Here is a 19,916-nt window from a genome sequence, read left to right on the forward strand (position 1 = left end):
TTGAAGGACTCACTCTGTAAGAAGCGGATCTGTTTAGCAGATTCTTCAGTCTGCTGTCTGTTGGTTTTCCTCTCCTCCTCCAGCAGGGCTGATGAGAAAAAGACGTTCAATGATTCATGCTAAACCCAGTGCAATCATGACACTCGATTATTGATGCTGAATCACTATTAAATGAACACTTAACACCCTGATGTACCTTGAAGTTCAAGGCATTTCTGTTTGCCAGTGTTGGCGAGCTCCTGGGCCTCCTGTAGCTCTCTGTGGAGGTGTGGAATGACCTGCTCAGTGTCTCCAGCTTCCAGGTTCCTGTCCATTTCTACAAACACACACAGAGCAGATGGAAAAGTGAGGGAGCATGAAGAAACAACATGGCTGACATGAGGTAAAAGACAATAGGAGAGATAAACTGACTTAATGAGTGAAACCTTAAACACCAAGTATTTAATTTATAACTAAACCTGCATCACATGAATGACAAAACTTACATTAGGGTATAATTTGGGAAAGCGTTGCAAAATAGTAACGTTGGGCATTTAGTGTTGCAAACTTAAACTCTGTTTAAGGACAATAAACAGCTGGTTGGGACTACAACAAGCTTCTTCCAGGGTTAGTGACATCACAAGCCCCAAAATTTACATAAACTCCGCCCCCGAAAACACAAAACAAAGGGGGTGAGGCCATGTTGGGCTGCTTCAGAGAAGAGGAAGAGTTGTTGTAGTAGAGTTTTTCATGTGAACTATTACTATGTGAACATTTAAATTCTATATTAAGAATGTATATCAAATCATATTTATAATGTAGTGAAAAGTGCTATACATATAAACTAGAATTGAATAGGTACTTTAAATATATAAAAAATGTGGTGTCAGCTACCGTTATCGGGTTTTACTCATATCTAAAGACAGTTATCTGTTATTTAATTGCTTGAAACAAACATTATGTTGCTGCTACACTGGGTCGCAAAGCTAGCGGCACAGAAAAACAAATATATATATATATATGTATAATTCCTTATAAACTGATCCTTTCACTGCAGACATATCAAATAACATTTGTGCTAAAAACACTTCTCTCATCTGCTTAGCTTTCCTAACAGCCCAAAGCTGTGAGCGTGAGACCAATCCATCACGACGGGTCAAAACTCGGTCCAAACATTGGGAGCCACAAATGATTCTGTTTGACCACATGGGCAGAAACATCAAGCACTAAAACTTCATTACTGCAAACCAGAATCAATTCATTATGTGAAGGGTCTTCCAAGCACAAAGCGTTTCTGTGTGCTCAGTCTGTCAGTGAATGAATCAACACGCACAGCCCGGCATGCATCAAACAAGACAACAGAACATCTAAAAAGCATCGGCCTCAGACTATAGACAACTTAATGCCCGATTACGCAACCGAGCACGCTCTAATGGAAGATCTACAAATGGGCCATTGAGATGACCTGCACCAGGCCAAGCAAAAGAGACATTAGACATTTTACTGAGTTTTCTCATACGACTTCATGCTGAGCAAACGTACATTTGCGCCCCTGCAGTCTCTCTGAGGAGCATCCAGTTGGTCTCTCATGTGGTCTTGTAACAACAGGCTTTTGGGAAACCTCCTCTGACCATAAACTGATGAATGACCCCCCTCTCAGAACACTCTACAGATGTCGGTGAAGTCATGTGCTAATTTAAGGACTGGTAATCCGTCATGATGTCAGACGAAGGGTGTTTACTGCGAGCGAGGGAGTTGCTTTCAGGCAAAATGATGTAACGAACTCGTCGTTTCTGAAGTTGCGCCATTCATTTAATGAGAGGGGGCATAAAATGGTGTGTAATCTCATTCTGCTCCTCCTTCGGTGATTTCATCAAGAGCGTCTCAAAAGAATTTTATGGCTGAGATTGAGTATCACAGCCATATAAGGTTACATATGTGCAGATAACTCTTCATTAAGGCAATTGAATAACTCATGCCAGACTCCTCAGTGTAGATGCAATCTTGTGGCAAAAGAGAGCATTTCATTGCTATTCAACAGCGCCCCCAAGAGGCACATTTTGCAAAAGCTTGTTGGACAAATCAGAAAGCAAATGCAAATGTGTTATGATCCAAAACAAATACAGCAGAATGCTAACTGATAATAAACTGATACGCTGGCTTAAGATGTCGACTTAAGATATTTGTCTCTCAGACGCATGACATCTGTGTGTAGTGATTCTAAATCAGGGCGTCGTGATTCAGTAGTGGTCCAAAAAAAATTCTTAAAATGATTTAATATATGCAAAAACCAAGATTAAAACTGGCGTACATCTTAATTCCCTGAATATCATTTTTAAGAACAAGGGTTCTTGTTGTCGTGAGAAACTTGGATATATTAAGGATTTTTAAAAGTGAGATTTTTAGAAAAGTCATGGAAACTAATAAACTCTGTAAAATATATGCAAATTCCTATAATAAATATAATAATAAATATGTTATTGTCAAGCTTTGAAATATTTAAATGAGTAGAAACTGCTGAGAAATTGCTTTTTGTGAGTTAAAAAAAAACATCATATAAATCATTTAAATTCATTATTGAAACATTCATGAACATTCATACCTATAATGCTTTACAAAATGTAATATAAGTCTCTGGTGTCTCCAGAAAGTGTCTCTGACGTTTCAGCTCAAAGATCATTTATTATAGCTTGTCAAATTTGCCTCTATTTGGTTGTGAGCAAAAACACGCCGTTTTTGTGTGTGTCCCTTTAAATGCAAATGAGCTGCTGCTCCCTGCCTCCTTTCCAGAAGAGGGCGGAGCTTTAACAGCTCACGCTTCGGTTGCTCAACAACAACAAAGCTAGAGAATCTCATGCAGCCAAAATTTGAGATTGTCTGGACGTTTCTGAATGGTTAGTGGATAAATTTATGCAGTTGCTGTGGAGTTGATTCAACTCATCCACTAGCATGTGCCGTCATGTTCATCTTTTGTGCAAATCCAGCGTTGAATTGACCCTCGTTTGTGAAGCAGTCTGGTGTAAAATGACGGCATGGCAACATTACACACTAACTAAAGTTTGGTCACTGGAGTCAAAAAGGTTGAGAACTATTGATTTAATGGGAGATAAAGAGTTAACTTCCCTTGGTTGTATTACTAAATTAATTCACTTTATGCAAAATAATTTTTGCATATTAGCACATTAAAATATGACAGGCTACATTTAAATATCAATGCATATTGAGTATTCGGCAATGTGACCTAACGTACAGGTCCGAGGTCTGAAGTCCACTTATGTTGCTAGTGGGTTTTTGTTTTGGACCAAACAGTTAGCGTGACTTTCCTACAACAGTTACATCATTAGTCCTACTGGTGTTTAGGAATAATAGATGGTAGAATAGCCCCCCTTTAATCAAACACAAAAAATAAAAGGAAGAAAAAGGCAAAAAATGACTCTAATGATCCTCAGAGGTGGCAGCACACGTCACTCTCGTCTTGGCCGCCTCTGAGTCTGCCTGGCACGCACTACACTTCATCAAGAGTGCCCACAAACAATGAGGTGCTGAAACTGGAACTTCCTCCCTGATCCATTTAACAAGAGCCAGTGCTCCTTATCTGACGTCCCGTTAAAGGACATGAGCTCACTGGGATCACGAGAGCCCACTTAGACTGAATTAAACCAAACGCGATGCAAGTCTGAACAACATTTTTGTTCTATGAGAACTTGTCTAATTGGTTAACAGTATTTGAAAAACATGGGGAAATATTGGCTAGCAGATATTAGTTTCGAACAGATTAATTAGAAAAATGAATGAGGTAAATGTTAAAGTAATGGCGTCATTCTGAATGGACACACACCACGAGTTTCCAAAATTATCCACTGTGTCATATCTCTTATTTAGGTATTATGTAGGTATCATATGAGTCTAGAGTCACACATGGCCAAACTAAAGCTACACAGAGACAATGAGTCTACAAACAGAAATGGAAACAGGGGCTTTTTGGGTGCCCCAGCAAGAGCTTAACAACCTTTAACATCATAGTATGATTTCTGAAGGTACTGCTTTTGTAGTTTAGTTTAAATAAATGGACTGCAAATGGAATAATGCATTATGAATGTTATGCAGTATGACTATATAGCACATTTACAGATAAACCTTAATGGAAATGAATGTGTGGGAGTCAAATGTCTGCATGTACTGCCGTCTGGTGTGACTCAGCAGGGTGAGAGCAGATCGACATTTTCAACATGTGTGGGCGAGAGTCACAATTGAGCCAATGACATCTGAGACGAACCGCATGAGAAGGGGGCAAATCCCCTCGCCAGCCTGACAATTAGAAAGCGAAATACTAGTGCTAAATTCTGCTATATGCCACTGTTGTGCCCATTTTATTACCATTCATTCATTAGTTTTTTTTAAAAAATATTCTATTGTTGACACCTGCAAGTGACAATTATCATGTAAGAAACTACATTTTCTGCTTGCCCGTGCAAAATTCACTGTCGTAGTGCTTGGCAAATGTGGGCTGATACCAGTATATTGCTATGCAGTAGGGCTGGATGATTTTTCAGATTTTTCCGAATTAAATGTTTTGCCTCGATTTTATCATTTTTAAATTGAGAAAGTGTTTTTGAATTAAAATGTTAGCAAATGTTACAATTACACGTTGATAATACAACGATAACTGTTAAGAGATGCATTATTGCGTAAAAAATGAGACGCAGGCAGTGGAATGGGGGGGGGGGGCAGTTTTTTTTTTTAAACAAGTTGAACTTTTTTTTTTTTTTTTTTTTTTTTTTATTTACCGCCACGCTTTTAGAATGCCATTTTATGGGTGAGACGCTGCAAAAGCAGCAAGACACGAGTGAAACAGCCAAACATAAAAACAATAGGGAAAATAGCTCAATGCAATCAGGGCCGGATTGGGACTCATTTTCAGCCCTGGAGTTTCATGCCTTAGACCGGCCCACTTTAATTCACAACTGACTATATTAAAATAATGCAATTAAAACCTCAGTATATAAGTCTGCAATAGTGCACTGTTCTCTAAAACCTTGTAAATAATTGTATTTTTCAAAAATATCTTCAAATACCCATGATAGTACAAATGATAGTACAAAAAATGCTAAAATTTGATATAGAGTTATTTTTATAGTTATAATAATGATTTTATAATGTGAACCATTGATTAATTCTCTAGCCATCTAGTGGCTGTAGTTAAAAATTCATGTTATTTTAATTTTAATTTCATTAAGCGTTTGCTTTCCAGTAGATGGCAGTAATCGTCCACTAAACCCAGGCACATTTTTCACGTCTATCACTATGAATGAAATTTAGAAATGTAGATCTTTATTAAAGTGGATTTAACATTAAATTTTTGCTATTTTATATAAATGTATGTACTTAAATTATTACAAATTGAGGCAAATAAATAACACAAAATACCATAAATCATACAAAATTGCACAACTTTACAGTAAAATATTAAAGTAGGCTATTACGTTTGTTTAAAAAAAAAGTTACATGTTACAAAATCACATTTTACTGTTTGGTTAAGATAGTTGGACAGAAAAATGAATATTGTTGGCCAATGTGTAATAGCATAGCAAGCAACATAACATAAGTGATAGGCCAAATTTTATTATTTGCCTACTATTATTACAATATGAGTAAGCCAAATAAACTGACTGGCCCACCGGGAATTCTCCCAGTGCTCCCGATTAGCCAATCCGGGCCTGAATGCAATGCAAAAACCTGTAAAGAACTACTACTGTATGTTTGACATTTCTTGCATGATGGTGACAGGCTGAAAGGTGCTGTTATTTTCTGTTTTTACAAAGCATTTACTTTTAATAATGGCCTATTACTGGTGTTATTTATTGCAATTACTTTTTGGAATATTTAGCATTTGTCTTATTTTATATTAGTATATGGTTAAAAAAAAAGAGAATGTCAATTGAATCATGTTGTAGTTACGTTTTTAAGTCGACTAAGTTAAACAAAAAAAATCAAAATGTCAAACGTTCTGAAACAGTAAAAAAAAATTTGCCATATCGCCCAGCCCTACTATGCAGCTGCTAGGATGATCTGAGTATTTTGAGGATGTTGCATTCACCCTCAGATAAGACTTATCAAGTCTTTTTTAGTCCATGCTTTCTTCAAATCCCAAGTAGTACGAGCAATTTTTCACTTTTTAATTTCATAGTTCTAAATGTGTAATGGGAAAGCTTACTTTCAGAGTAATTTAAAGGGATACTCCACCCAAAATGAAAATTGTTATTATTTACTCACCCTCATGTAGTTCCAAACCTATATGACTTTCTTAATTCTGCGTAACACCAAAGAAGATACAACATTGGAGTCTATTGACCACCATTGTATAAAAAATATCTTCTTTAAATGTTTCATTCAAGAAAGAAAGTCATACCATCTTGGAACAACATGAAGGTGAGTAAATTGGGTGGAGTATCCCTTTAAATCACTTTTGAAAGTTTGAAAATGTAACACTAAACACATTTAGAACTCTGTAAAAAAAATTCTAAAAAGAGATACATTTTATCAGTTCAAACCATCCCTGATCCTATCAACAGTCATTTTCTTCTGACAGACATCTGAACAGCAGCTGTACGTGACATTGTGAAAGTACTCTGTGTCTAATTGGGCTGTAATTGGTTTACATTCCGTAATGTCCTCCCCTGGAACATAAAGTGGGACGAGGGGAAAGATCTGAGGGAGGGAGATGACGCAGAGACACCTGTTCAGCTCCACGCCAAGAGGACGACTCAAGCCCACCACTAACACCTTGTGGGTCCCACCGCTGTCACCTCCAGCAGATGTAGACCATATATAGTCGCATTGGGGAATAACACACCCTGTAAATCTGCACAGTTGTGCCACATACCAGTCCACTGACCTCTAATGAGTGCAGATAAAGAGGGTGACTAACACTCCAGTTCAGCCAAATCACACAAACACACCCACATCAGCACTGGCATTTCAGACAGGGAAGTTCAACACAAAAGAATGGAGGGATTACCTTTCAGAAGAGAAACCCTGTTCTGGGGCTCGTTCAGTTCTTGTTCATCCATCTGTCCGTCTGGAATGAGGGAATGAGGGAACGAGTGAAAGAAAAAAGAACAAAAACATTACAGAATGAAAAAGAAATAAACAAAAGAAAAAAAAATGAATGAAAAAGGGATAGTTTGAAAAAATAAATGATATAAAAGTATATAAAAAGTAAGCTTTTCATATAATTTATTATATTTTGGAACTAAAAATGAAATAGCCCTTTTAAAAAAATTGGAAAAAAGTGGGATGTATAAATTAAAAGCAGTAGAAACCAAAACAGCAATTCATACATTAAAAACACACTCATGTTTTACATACCTGATGTGTCGTCACTGCTTTTGTCCTTGCTGGGGCTCAGAGTATCTGACATATCACACTCTTTAGCGTCTATTTGGTTTTCTATGAAGGCAGAGCGGAACAAACCACTTAGAGAAGAGGGGGGACACAACTCAACACTACATTAAAACAACAAAAATGACAGCGATTATAAATTTACCAGGCTCTCCAGTTCAATTTCCTAATCTAAACAGGAGTGCGTTTGTAGGCTGTTAATATATAAGACTCAATTTCTCTTTATCTACAATAGCAGGCAGTAAATGAGCCCCCTGTAGTTCGTCCTCTCTGGCTGGTGGTAGTTAATGCCCACACATGGTCATTTGAGTGACCTGTGCTTCAAAATGGACATACAGTCACATGCTAAACTAGTTGCTACTTTTGTTTTGTGCTGCAGTAATCTCCATGTGGACTAAAATGAGTTATAAATGGGGTTTGAACAGGGGGAGGTGACGGCGGTCTAAAGAAAACCTTCGGGCAACATGTGCATGCCACAAATACTGCATCATCTGATATTATTGAATTGCACTTCAAATTTTCAGTACTTAGAAATGTAAATCAGTAAATGCGGTCTAGATATTTTCATTGCTCTCAGACATCAGGCCAAACATTGCACAAACATTTAATCAATATATGACCTTAAAAATCACCCTTCCTGCTGTTATATCACATGATAGATCTTTTGAACTCAATGTAGCGAATGGTGACTCAATGGGACTGATGGGAGAAAAACAAAATGATGTCGTCAGATAATAGATGATCAGTGAATAATGGTCTTATCCGTGTGGCCGTAATCTTAGTCTCTAATCTGAAGGGATTGAGGGGGTCAATAGCTGGACACAGAGATGTCACAATGATGACGGGGTCAAGGTCTAAATGCCACCTCGTCATCTGCATCTCTCAGCACAATGAGGCAGCTTTCATGAGGTCACAACCTGGTCCAGAGCGGATCTACTCATTTTTTTCTGCATTGATTAAGGGGGTTATAGGCGGAATGGATTTAAACATTTTTAATAGCAAACAAAAAAAAAGTTACAAAAAGTATCGGCTGCCGATTTTTTATCGGTTGTTTTTTATTTTACAATTTACAACCATGGCCATATTGGCTATAGCATGAAAAAGGCAGATATAACAAACTGATGGTTTATTAACTGCATGAAGGCACTGAGCTGTATAATGTCTGTTGCATAATCCAAGATTAATCCATGATCAAATATTCCTGCTGTCTGCGTTTTAATGTTAATCAAACAAAGGACAAAATAAATAAATAAATAAACTACTCTTGACTAAATAACTTTTGTAACTTTCATAAGGATTAATATGCATAGGGTCCCACGATTTCCGGAACACAGAAAAAGGGGACGTAATCGCGGAATCCAGTCATAAAAACGGAATTTACTGTATAACACGGAATTTGCCAAAGTTGATGAATAAATAAAAAGTAGGTCAGTAGACTTGAATCAAATCGCGATACAGACTAGTGTCTGTGAATATTAAGCCACAAAAAGACTATTTAAATATGAATCCAGCATGTTCTGTATGAATGAATGTTTCATTTACCTCACACACAAGCATGTGTTTTTCAGCCTCTGTCACCTCACTATATGAGGACATGAATGCATGAACTTCATCTCCAGAGTCAGTTCATGAGCATTTTACCATTACATTTGAGAAAATCTATAGTCATATCATAAACACAGAAACTTAATGGTCTTCATGGCAACCCGTCAAAATAAAAGTTCAGTTTAACTCGAAAATATATTATTGTTGTACAGCAGAATTTAGCTAAGTCTCAATGCAGTGTTTCCCACAAGATTTTGTGAGACTGAGGTGGGTGGACATCGGTCCCTCTAGGGGGGGGAATTTTTGTACGTTTTAAATTTAAATGCATAAATCTGGTGCATTCTGAGACCAAAATTTAAGTGATTAGATCAATGAAGAAACTTGTTCTCTTGTAAACAATTTTGTACTTTAAAAGTAATTTATTTATTGGTGATGGTAGGGCACATTAGTCACATACACAACATATAGTAGGCTAAATGATAGTTCATAAGTGGTCAAACATGTAGAGTATAAATTTAAACCATTAAAAAATATGTAGCAAAAGAGGTTACCTTTGTTGAATTAATTTATTAGTGAGGGCCTGTATCTATACATCTGTATTTGTGCAACTAATGGTCACTCATTGACAATCCAGAATGCACTAAACACACTACTTCATTATAGAGAAAAACAACAAATGATTAAAAATATATAATCATAAACTGACCAATAAATAAATAAAAACTAGATGACTATATAATTCAGCAGCAAAAATTATGCTGGCCTAATTTTTGAAAAAACCTTGCACAGTAATTTTATAAATTCCAAATGTTAATAAAAAGTTTAAAATTACTATTTGTATTACGAAATGAAAAAAATATATAATTATATTAGATTTATATGTAAAAATTATATGTATTTATATTAATGTAAGATTAAAAGACATTTATTTTAAATGTATTGTGCAGATTTTTGATGGGGCAACAAGCTATAGATACGACAGAACAAAATAGGCTATTAATAATCTTTCAGTGTGCAAAACCATGATAATATGAAACGCTTAAAAACAGCAGCACAAACCGCTTATGCGCATCCCAGGTGCAGAATGATGTGCTTGAAACAATATGGAATCGCAGTGCGCAGATGCGAATGATTGACAGCTGCAGCGGAGGGAAGACGAGTTTCCGTGAACTTAAATTTAACGATGCACATATTCTTCTGTCCCTCACATGAAGCTATGAAATGGCTTCAGATGAGTTTGAATATAGTGCACGAAAACTTAATTGGAGCTAGTCTATTTCTTTTGCTCTATGACTCCCACTTTTGCCATATGAAAGAGCGCAATTATCAGACGGCTATTTAAATATCGCGACAAGCCTAATTTCCGTTTCATTTTGAGGCTGTGGCAGGACAAATTAGAATGTGGCGGGCCGCCACAGTCTAGTCAATGTATGGGAAACACTGCAATGTAATAATAATGTATGGATTTTATTTATACGGTGAAGAATATGCAGTGTTATTTTATATATTTTTGTACCTGAAAACTGTTAAAGCTACCTAAAAGCACTGTTTATTTCATATGTATCTTTGTTCTCTTGTATTTATGTTTATGTAGGCCCGCTGAATGTTAAATGGATCCAATCCATGATCATTAGAATTTGATGCAGCAGTAAACTAGCTAGTATAACTTAATGCATGTTTTAAATCATGTTTGCATGATTTAAAACAATTAAAACACTATTTTAATGACAAAATAAGGGAGCAAGGTAAGTTGAATTGGTTTTAATATTTCAAACTGTAACTAAAGAAAAAGTTACAACAAATAGTTCTTTTTTTTTACCTATTATTATTATTATTATTATTATTATTATTATTATTATTATTAGGCAGAAAGGATTTAAACTACAAGTTAAATTACAAATGAAAACGTTACAGCAAACAGTTTGTTTTCTTTGCTATTGTTATCTTTCGGAATGGATTTAAACATTTTACAATAAAAAAAAAAGCTTTTCAACTCTTATTATTATTTACAACAATAATAATAGTAGTAATAATAATAGACAGATAGCTAAAACATAACTGAAGATGTGATGAAACAGTACGGTAATGACCCTGACCCGGTCACGCTCTTTGACGATGCTAAAAATAACTGTAATGTTCATTCCTGTCACCCAGAGACTGCAGTTGTTTAATTTGGTTTTAAATGGAGGCCAGGGGTGAAAACATTGCCATCATATTGCATCATAATGTAATGTGACAGATCTCTCAAAACTAGCTTTATCTAGAAAGAAACAGACTTGATGAAACTTGACTGAAGTGACGATACCTTTAAGCCTGTCTGGACTGGCCAAGCTGTTGTCCACTGTCGTCTGGTTATTCTGAAGATGTGCATCAATGACCTCTGTGGAATAAAACAAGAAAAACATTTACAGGTCTCTTCTCAAGTAGTATTTTCTGACAGGGCACACAAACTGTTCTTGAGTCAACAAAAATTATATCAAATAAATGAGTGAACAATACATAGTGTGAAAAGGCCTTTACAAATCAATTAATTAAAAAAATAAAACAATCCACACGCTTACCGTCAAAGTTAGACAGCTTGTTAATGGATGAGTCCACAGCTTCCTTCAGCTGCCTCACCGCTGGTTAGAGAAGAGAAATGTCATGTCAGTATAAGTCTCTTCATGGTCACTAAATCAAGTCTGATGCAACTATTAAATATCAAATCTCAGTTATTAAAGGACACTGATGCAGCCCAACTGAACACATTATCAGCAGCAACAAAACCGCATTTGTAGTATTCCCCATACATACAGAACAAAGCAAAAATGACACATGTAAAGCGTCAGGTGAAGCTCATAGACCTCAGAACGCATGCTGGTGAGAGTGAAAATCCCCGGGAATAGAGAAAAACCAGGTCAGCTGGAGGTGAAGTGAGAACAGATGGCATGCAGAGTGTTTTCGTTAAGAATCCATGTCGAGGATATTTACTTATGTGCTAGGAGACTATATGAATCTCATGGAGTGTTTATGATTAGCTGTAGACAAACAGATTCAACATTACACAACAGATAGAGCCAATACCGAACCCTGAACGCACTCGAGGTCACTCCGTTCTGCAATATAGTGTAATATATTCACATATAGCACGGCTTCTCAAACCTTATTGCTAAATATACATAAAACAGCAACATAATTTTCAACTTTGTTTAAGGAAGATCTACAAAGTAAAACTAACTTGAGATCAAATACAAATCAAAGCATACGACAAACAATATTTTAGATTAATGTCAAGAAAATAAGATGGAATTTCACAAGATTTGGAGCTTTGGAGGAGCTTAAAAAAATACTGTGAACTAGAGAGTCAACACCAAAACATGTTTTTAGCATCCAAATTGCAAAATCACTTGATATAGATGGTTGCATATTTCTTCCCATTAAAAACGCACAAAAAAAGTTGACCACTTTACAGTCAATTCAACCTTACAATTGGGCTTCACTATGCTAGAAAATAACCAATAATATTTTTCTAAAATACTTGGATTTGTTTTTTAAAACACCATTTATTATTTTATTACAATAAAAGTCTGTTGTGAATATGCATCTTTAATAAAACGACATCTGAATAAGTCTGTTTATCCGAATGTACAAATAACTGTAATGGCTCTCGGTTCAAAATGATTCATAGATCCATTTGTGAAATCAATAACGATTCTGAATCAACCACAGAGTCACTGAGTCTGATTCAAACTCTGAATTGTTTTAATTACTTACTAAAAAGAATCACTTCACAAGAGTCATTTGTTCACACCGCATTTGCGTGTACAACATGGAAAGATTCAAGAAACATTGGCGCGCACTCTAAAAACGCTACCTCGCAAGATGATATTTCATGAACGGTATATAGACGCAGGCAAATTTTTCCCCTATTATCGCCAAAAGTGGCTTGGAAGCTTGTTTCTGCCATGAAATAAAAATGGTAATTGCAACATTTTATCTCATAGTTCTGACTTTTTTTCTTAGAATTGCGAGATATAAACAGTCAGAATTGTGTGATATAAAAAAGTTTATATCATGCAATTCTGAGAAAAAAAATCAGAATTGCGAGATATAAAGTCAGAATTGCGTGACAAAAACTTAATTGCAAGAAAACAGTCAGAATTTTGAGTTATAATGTCAGAATTGCGTGATAAACAATTGCGAGAAAAACAAAAAAAGTCAGAATTGCGAGTCTGACTTTAAAACTCACAATTGCAAGAGTTTAAATCTCGCAATTCTGATTAAAAAAAAAGTCAGAATTGTGAGATAAATAGTCAGAATTGCGTGACAAAAACTTAATTGCAAGAAAAAAAGTCAGAATTTTGAGTTATAATGTCAGAATTGCGTGATAAACAATTGCGAGAAAAACAAAAAAAGTCAGAATTGCGAGTCTGACTTTAAAACTCACAATTGCGAGAGTTTAAATCTCGCAATTCTGATTAAAAAAAAGTCAGAATTGTGAGATATAAAGTCAGAATTGCGTGACAAAAACTTAATTGCAAGAAAAAAAGTCAGAATTTTGAGTTATAATGTCAGAATTGCGTGATAAACAATTGCGAGAAAAACAAAAAAAGTCAGAATTGCGAGTCTGACTTTAAAACTCACAATTGCAAGAGTTTAAATCTCACAATTCTGATAAAAAAAGTCAGAATTGTGAGATATAAAGTCAGAATTGTGTGACAAAAACTTAATTGCAAGAAAAAAAGTCAGAATTTTGAGTTATAATGTCAGAATTGCGTGATAAACAATTGCGAGAAAAACAAAAAAAGTCAGAATTGCGAGTCTGACTTTAAAACTCACAATTGCGAGAGTTTAAATCTCGCAATTCTGATTAAAAAAAAAGTCAGAATTGTGAGATAAATAGTCGTAATTGCTTGTTACTTTTTTTATTTAGTGGCAAAAACAAGCTTTCAAAGAGATTAGACTTTAAATTGGTTGCAAATTAAAAATAACATTAGTTGCAGTCCGAGGCCCTCTATAGTTAACACCTTCCTCACTTTACAGAGTAAAATAACAATAACTGCTTCCTGCTTTGGTGCTCATCAAAAAGATTATTTATTAGTATGGCTGTGGAAGACTTTGGAAAGAATGCTGTGTACTCACATTGACACTCAATGTACTGTTGGATTAAAGTGCAGTCTCCTCCACTCTTTAAAAGAAAGTGGTCTACCAAAGAAAGAAAAACCCTCCATTAAATGAACAGCAAATGGACCACACATCGAGGGGCATCAGATGATATTAAAACATAAGCCAGATCTACAGGATACAACACGAGACGGAACCGAACAGAGATGCAGAGGGCGGGACAAGGACACAGACGGGAGACTGCAGCTATTCGTGGACCTGCGCCTCACTGCCCTGAAGAGATTGACTGACACCTGTCATTCACCTGTCACCACTAGAACAGACACTGTGACAAAGAGGTCTGATAATCAAGGATGATGTTTTTGCAGATCATTCCACCTCTGATAAGTTGCAGAAATACTGAATTTAGCTGGGAATCTTCTAAATAAAATCTTCAAAATAAAAGCTCTATGGTTTAACATTTGAAAACAAAGAAATTAAGAGCCATAAATATTAGCAATGTAATTTTACAGTTGTACTGTAAAATACAATTATTATTATATTTTTCTTAAATACATGTTTTTTTGCAGTTAATTACAATAGTAGTATTTCAAATATTATTGTATCTTATCTCTTTTGAATTAATATTATTATTTTCATATTGCTAATCCCAAACTGTGCAAACAAGCACAGAAAACCTGTAACTATTCATTAAGAAAATAAAAATAAATACATAATAAACATTGCATTTTAAATTGCAATTGCAATTTTATTAAAAAAAAAAAAAGCAGCAATTGGATTTCCCCCCCATGTGTCCTATAGTTTCCATCTTGCTGCCCTTTTACAAAAGCTTCAAGTCAGTTTCCTGTACAATCATGTCATGCACATCACTTGTGGTTTAACAACCACACATTTTGATGCAAAACGGCACCATCTTTGAAGTTTTCAGTCAATTTCGGCTTTGCACAGGCTGATGTTCCATACAAGGGTCTTACTGAAGCAAAAAACCCATGCTACACTATACTAATAATTTCTGAAATCAGTGCGTTTCATGGAAATGAATGATAAAAGGATAGTTCAATGAGAGGAACGTTTCTGCCAAGATGTTTGTGGTATGTGGTGCACCACAAAAGAGTAGAATAGTGGTTTCATTTCTGAAGATGCTGCTTCTTATTACTGCCAGAGAATATAGTACTAGAAATGTGTTTGGCAATATATATTCTTGATTTCTGGGCTCTGTTTTAAACCCTAGTGGCCTTGCTGTGTACTGACTACATAGACACAAACGGTGTCCAATTAAACATCAACTAGCAGAATTAACATTCAGAACTTTATCATCAATCAAAAAGACTTGAAAGCATCTAGTATAAATGACTAAACAGGCCAACCAGCTCACACTAAGACTCTTTCCTCAGACTACTTCCCTCGTTTACGGATTATTTAAACAAGTGCACAGGGATAACTTAGTGACAAACAGCCAAATGAGGGGGGAAAATGTTAAGTAAGACTCCTAGACTGAACACACAGGTGTCGACATGAACACACATGCTCGGTGCAAAAGATCAAGGCCTTCGAGACAGAACAGGTCGTTATGAAAGCAAAGCCGGATAAACAGAAAGAGGGACAGAACAAAAAAAAAAAAAAATGAAAAATAGGCAACCAAAGGCGAACTCCCATGCTGAATTAGTCAAAGAGGCGATGCAAGGTTAGCAGCACACTAGCAGACGCATGCGTCTCCAACTCACCTAAACTGTTGTTTTCCTTTATGCTTTTCTCCTGCAGCTGTTCTAACCGGACTGGAAAACGACAACGAGAAGATTTTGAGCTCTATACTGACAGATGCTCCTCCTCATTCATTTACTTAGTTACCGTGATACAGACCTCCACCGTTCTCAATCGAGAGTCCAGTACTGTAATACTGCATGATTGTGTATTTTACCTTGCAGGGCCGTTAGTCTCTCATTCGTGAAGTCGTTGTCCGCCTGCAGAGCTTCGATTCGAGCCTGAAGCGACTGTTCCTTCTCTTCCATCTCTTCAATCCTCAGCTGTAGCTCTTTCTTCTCATTCAGGCCTTTCTGCGTGAGCTCCTCGTGTTTGCCCTCTGCCAACTAAACACATAAGTAGCAGGTTTAGCAATTTAACAGGTTTAATGTGCAACCGTGGGTGATGATAGACATGCCTTGATCTTTTCTGTGAGATCCTTGATTTCATTGACGGCTCCGTTGTATTTGTTGGCGAGTTCTCGAAGCTCTTCCTGTGTGCGTTCGTTCATCTCTCTCAGGTGTGTGCACTCGTCCTCTGTGTTACTCAAGCTCCTCTGCAACACAAAAACAGACAGTTGATTGAAACAAATATAATGGAAAACAGCTAATGGATATAACTGATCATGATGCTTTACATCTAAAACCCCCTGCCATGGTAAAATCTATATGCACAGACTAAGTTTTGCATACTGCTTTATATAACATAATAAAATACACATTTGTTCTATAATTTAACTGCATTTAAAATAAATCTAGGGCTGCCCTTGACTAAAGATTTTTCTAGGCGACTTATATTAATAAGCCATATAAATCATAATAATGTGTCTTTAGCAGATAGTCTACTAACACTCTAATGACTGCTAGTTGACAAGTATTTTTAGACTATTTTAGTAATCAAAAAGCATGTCTAATTAATTGAATTTATGAAACCTATACAATTTAAAACAATTTATTAAAAGAACAACAAAAATGTAATTTTTAGGGCCCTATGAAATATGTCTTATTTATTTTTTCTTAAATTCAGTTTTATTTTTTTACCAAATTCTGTTTTCTGTTTTAAGTTTTCTCTCATTAAATTTCATTTTAATGATTTAATTAAATGTAAATAATCAAAAAGCATGTCTAATTGATTGAATTCATGAGAAAAAAAAAAATTATATAATAATATATATATATATATATATATATATATATATATATATATATATATATATATATATATATATATATATATATATATATATATATATATATATATATATATATATATATATGGGATAATCCACAGCTAGCCGTGCATTAAAGGATTTTAATGCACGACGTAGAGGCGAAGAACCACCCGACGCGAAGCCTCTACGTAGTGCATTAAAATCCTTTAATGCATGGCTAGCCGTGGATTATACCGCTTATACCTTGGTTATTTGCCAAGTTAAAAACAAGTTAAAGCTGTAACTGATGTTTACAGTGTAATTTTTTAACAGACGGGTAAAAATGACGGTTATTTTCTTAAGTTACGGCTCGTTAGTTCTAGCACTCCGTCCGCTTTAAATAAAGTAGAGCCATCGGATTGCTTTTATTTTAATGAATTATCACATTTATTTAAATTCATTCTTAAAGGAAAGAGTCAGAAAACTGAAAGAGAAAGATCAGAGAGAGAGAGATGCGTGCGCGATACCTGCACTGTGTGCGTCTCTTCTTTAAAGTCTATGTTACAGTCTGAAGATCCCTTGTTGCTTAAGCATATAACTTAGATAACATAGGCTAACTTAATGATTCTTTAATGAATTTATTAAAATTATTTATGAATGACAGGCAACACAGTGACAGTGAAAAGGCAATATTTATTTTAACTAATCATATCATTTATTTACATTAATGTAGAGTGTGAAATAAAACCGGCGTCTCTAACTACCGTTTTACTATAAATATAAAGACACATTACATTTATTGAAATGCATTAAATTAAATGAAAAAAAAAAAAAAAAGAAAAAAAAAGAAATCACAGTTTATACCTGCTCTGAGACACATCAAACTTGCAGCACTGTATTCGCGTCCAGCGGTAGACTGAACATAGGCATAAAACTCCCGCAATGTCTCATTTAAAAGAGAAGCAGAGTAGGTCTCGACATCACAATTGTTGTGTCTTTGGCGCAAAAAGTCACTAAAAGTGTTAACTGCCCTTGTCTTTTTCGTATTGACCTCATCTTTGTCGTCTTCTATCTAGCTCTGCCGGTGTTAATTCTTTGCGCCGCTTTTTGTCATTCAGCATCTTCTCCAAGTCTTCTATTCCATCTTGTGCCTGGACCCATTTCTCAAAATTGCCATATTCACCATACAAATGAAACGATATGCAGAAATCATCCGTTTAGCCTACCTAAATAAGCACTTTCATATACGTCTCTCACTCAGTTTGCAAGCGTAACTGTGTTACTATGGTTACCAATGTTTATAGTGGCGGATTAATTTTGATCTCTAATCAAACAGACTGGAACTACCTGTGCATTAAACGGTTTTACTGCACACCTTCCAGCCAATCAGAATCGAGTATTTAAACAGACCAAGGTATAAATATAAATATATATAAATATATATATATTATATATATAACATTTCTATGAAATGTTTGTTTTTCAGAAATTGTGTTGTGTACTTTAATTTTTCTGGCAATCAAATGAAGGCATAAAACAATTTCATTTATCTACTAATCATATGATATTAAACTTTTTTGTCAAACAAAGTGCTGCACAACTGCTAAAATTAAAAAAAAAAATGGTAGAAAAAATTTGATTATTCCTTAAAAATTATGATTCCTTATTACTATTATTATTAGTGTTAGTATTATTATTATTACATTGAGACATAGCTAAATTCTACTGTACAACAATAATACATTTCTTTCACAATTACTTTTAAACTTTTATTTTGACAGGTTGCCGTGACCTTTGAGTTTCTGTGCGTTTATGATATGCTGATAGTTTTTTCTTAAATGAAATGCTCACGAACTGACTCTCTTTTCTCTCCGCGAGCGTCACGCGTGCCTCAGTGTGTGTGTGGTAAATGAAACCGCGTGTTCCAATTCGGTATTAAGATCATAAATATCAGTTTTAAAATGGCTCCTTCATTTTTGCATAATCAATAAAAGATGTTTTATTTATTACCTCGACCTCAGACAGTTTTCTGACCACCTCGATTTTCTCCTGAAGGACCCGCCTCAGGGACTCTTTGGCTGTCGTCTCGTAATTGTGTTTGTCCTCTGTTAAGGCTACAAGCTCCTTTCGGATACCGTCTTCCGTTTGGTTCTGAGGAGACAGCATGTAGTGATGCAACAGGAACTCTACTTCTGAGAGCGCATATTCCAAATACTCAAAGCAGACACGGGCCTTACTTTTGAATATGCTTGCAACTGATTCCCCATCACCTCCAATCTAGAGAGTAACCGGTCTTCATCGATTAAAGCCTGTAAAGACCAATAAACAGGCCTTGTTATCATGTCATAAGTATTACATATTCTGAGCACTACTAAACATGCATCTGTATTGAATAATTAATAATTGACTCCTCTTTAATTGCGATGTGTGATGTACCTGCCAGCTGCTCTCTGATGCTTCCTGTGTGCTGGCCAGCAGCCTCTGCAGAGTGGCCAACTTCTGCTCCAGCATCTGTTCTCTGTGTAAGGCCTCCTGAAGGACACAAACAGAACATCAACATTATCTGATCTCTAATATATACACTACTGTTCAACATTTCATGATTTTCTGAACAAACTGAACAAAATAGTGTTTTTTGGATATTTTACTGCAAAAATCTTACATATTGTGCCTTTAATACTGTATATTACATTTTAAGGCCAGTACATAAAATGGACAAACATCTCATCTTTGCATTTTGACACTTAATGTCTGCAGATGGCCTGTAGAGGTCAGTGTTGTTCCATACCTGCAGGTACTGGGAGAGCTGAAACAGTTCCTGAGAATACATACTGGGTGTATTTGCGGACACCTGCATGACAGAAAGAAAAAAATAGTGAAAAAAATAAATAAATCTCTGCACAACCACAGGTCTGTGTGCTTCAACGAAACGCCTTGAATCTATTGAGCATCTTTTCACATGTTGTCCTTGATGCATCTGAATCATCACAGTCAAAAG

The 19,916-nt window shown here is 35.6% G+C and overlaps 1 protein-coding gene across 6 annotated transcripts in view; it reads right to left on the reverse strand.

The window, feature by feature from the left end:
* slmapa (sarcolemma associated protein a) overlaps positions 1-19,916 on the reverse strand; it is a 76,120-nt gene that overhangs the window by 16,533 nt on the left and 39,671 nt on the right. For 3 of the 6 annotated variants that reach the window (XM_048172415.1, XM_048172416.1, XM_048172421.1), the window contains 14 exons: positions 19,707-19,769; positions 19,355-19,450; positions 19,156-19,227; positions 18,929-19,069; positions 16,187-16,324; positions 15,947-16,115; positions 15,753-15,803; positions 14,047-14,109; positions 11,487-11,546; positions 11,231-11,305; positions 7,348-7,428; positions 6,998-7,057; positions 197-316; positions 14-88 (listed from right to left, as the gene is read on the reverse strand). In XM_048172415.1, coding sequence (XP_048028372.1) covers positions 14-88; positions 197-316; positions 6,998-7,057; positions 7,348-7,428; positions 11,231-11,305; positions 11,487-11,546; positions 14,047-14,109; positions 15,753-15,803; positions 15,947-16,115; positions 16,187-16,324; positions 18,929-19,069; positions 19,156-19,227; positions 19,355-19,450; positions 19,707-19,769 — 1,264 coding nt within the window. The remainder of the gene's footprint in view (positions 1-13; positions 89-196; positions 317-6,997; positions 7,058-7,347; positions 7,429-11,230; positions 11,306-11,486; positions 11,547-14,046; positions 14,110-15,752; positions 15,804-15,946; positions 16,116-16,186; positions 16,325-18,928; positions 19,070-19,155; positions 19,228-19,354; positions 19,451-19,706; positions 19,770-19,916) is intronic. The other 3 variants (XM_048172417.1, XM_048172418.1, XM_048172420.1) reach the window with 2 other exon arrangements.

This window comes from Megalobrama amblycephala, linkage group LG21 (genome assembly GCF_018812025.1).
Source record: "Megalobrama amblycephala isolate DHTTF-2021 linkage group LG21, ASM1881202v1, whole genome shotgun sequence".
NCBI lineage: Eukaryota > Metazoa > Chordata > Actinopteri > Cypriniformes > Xenocyprididae > Megalobrama > Megalobrama amblycephala.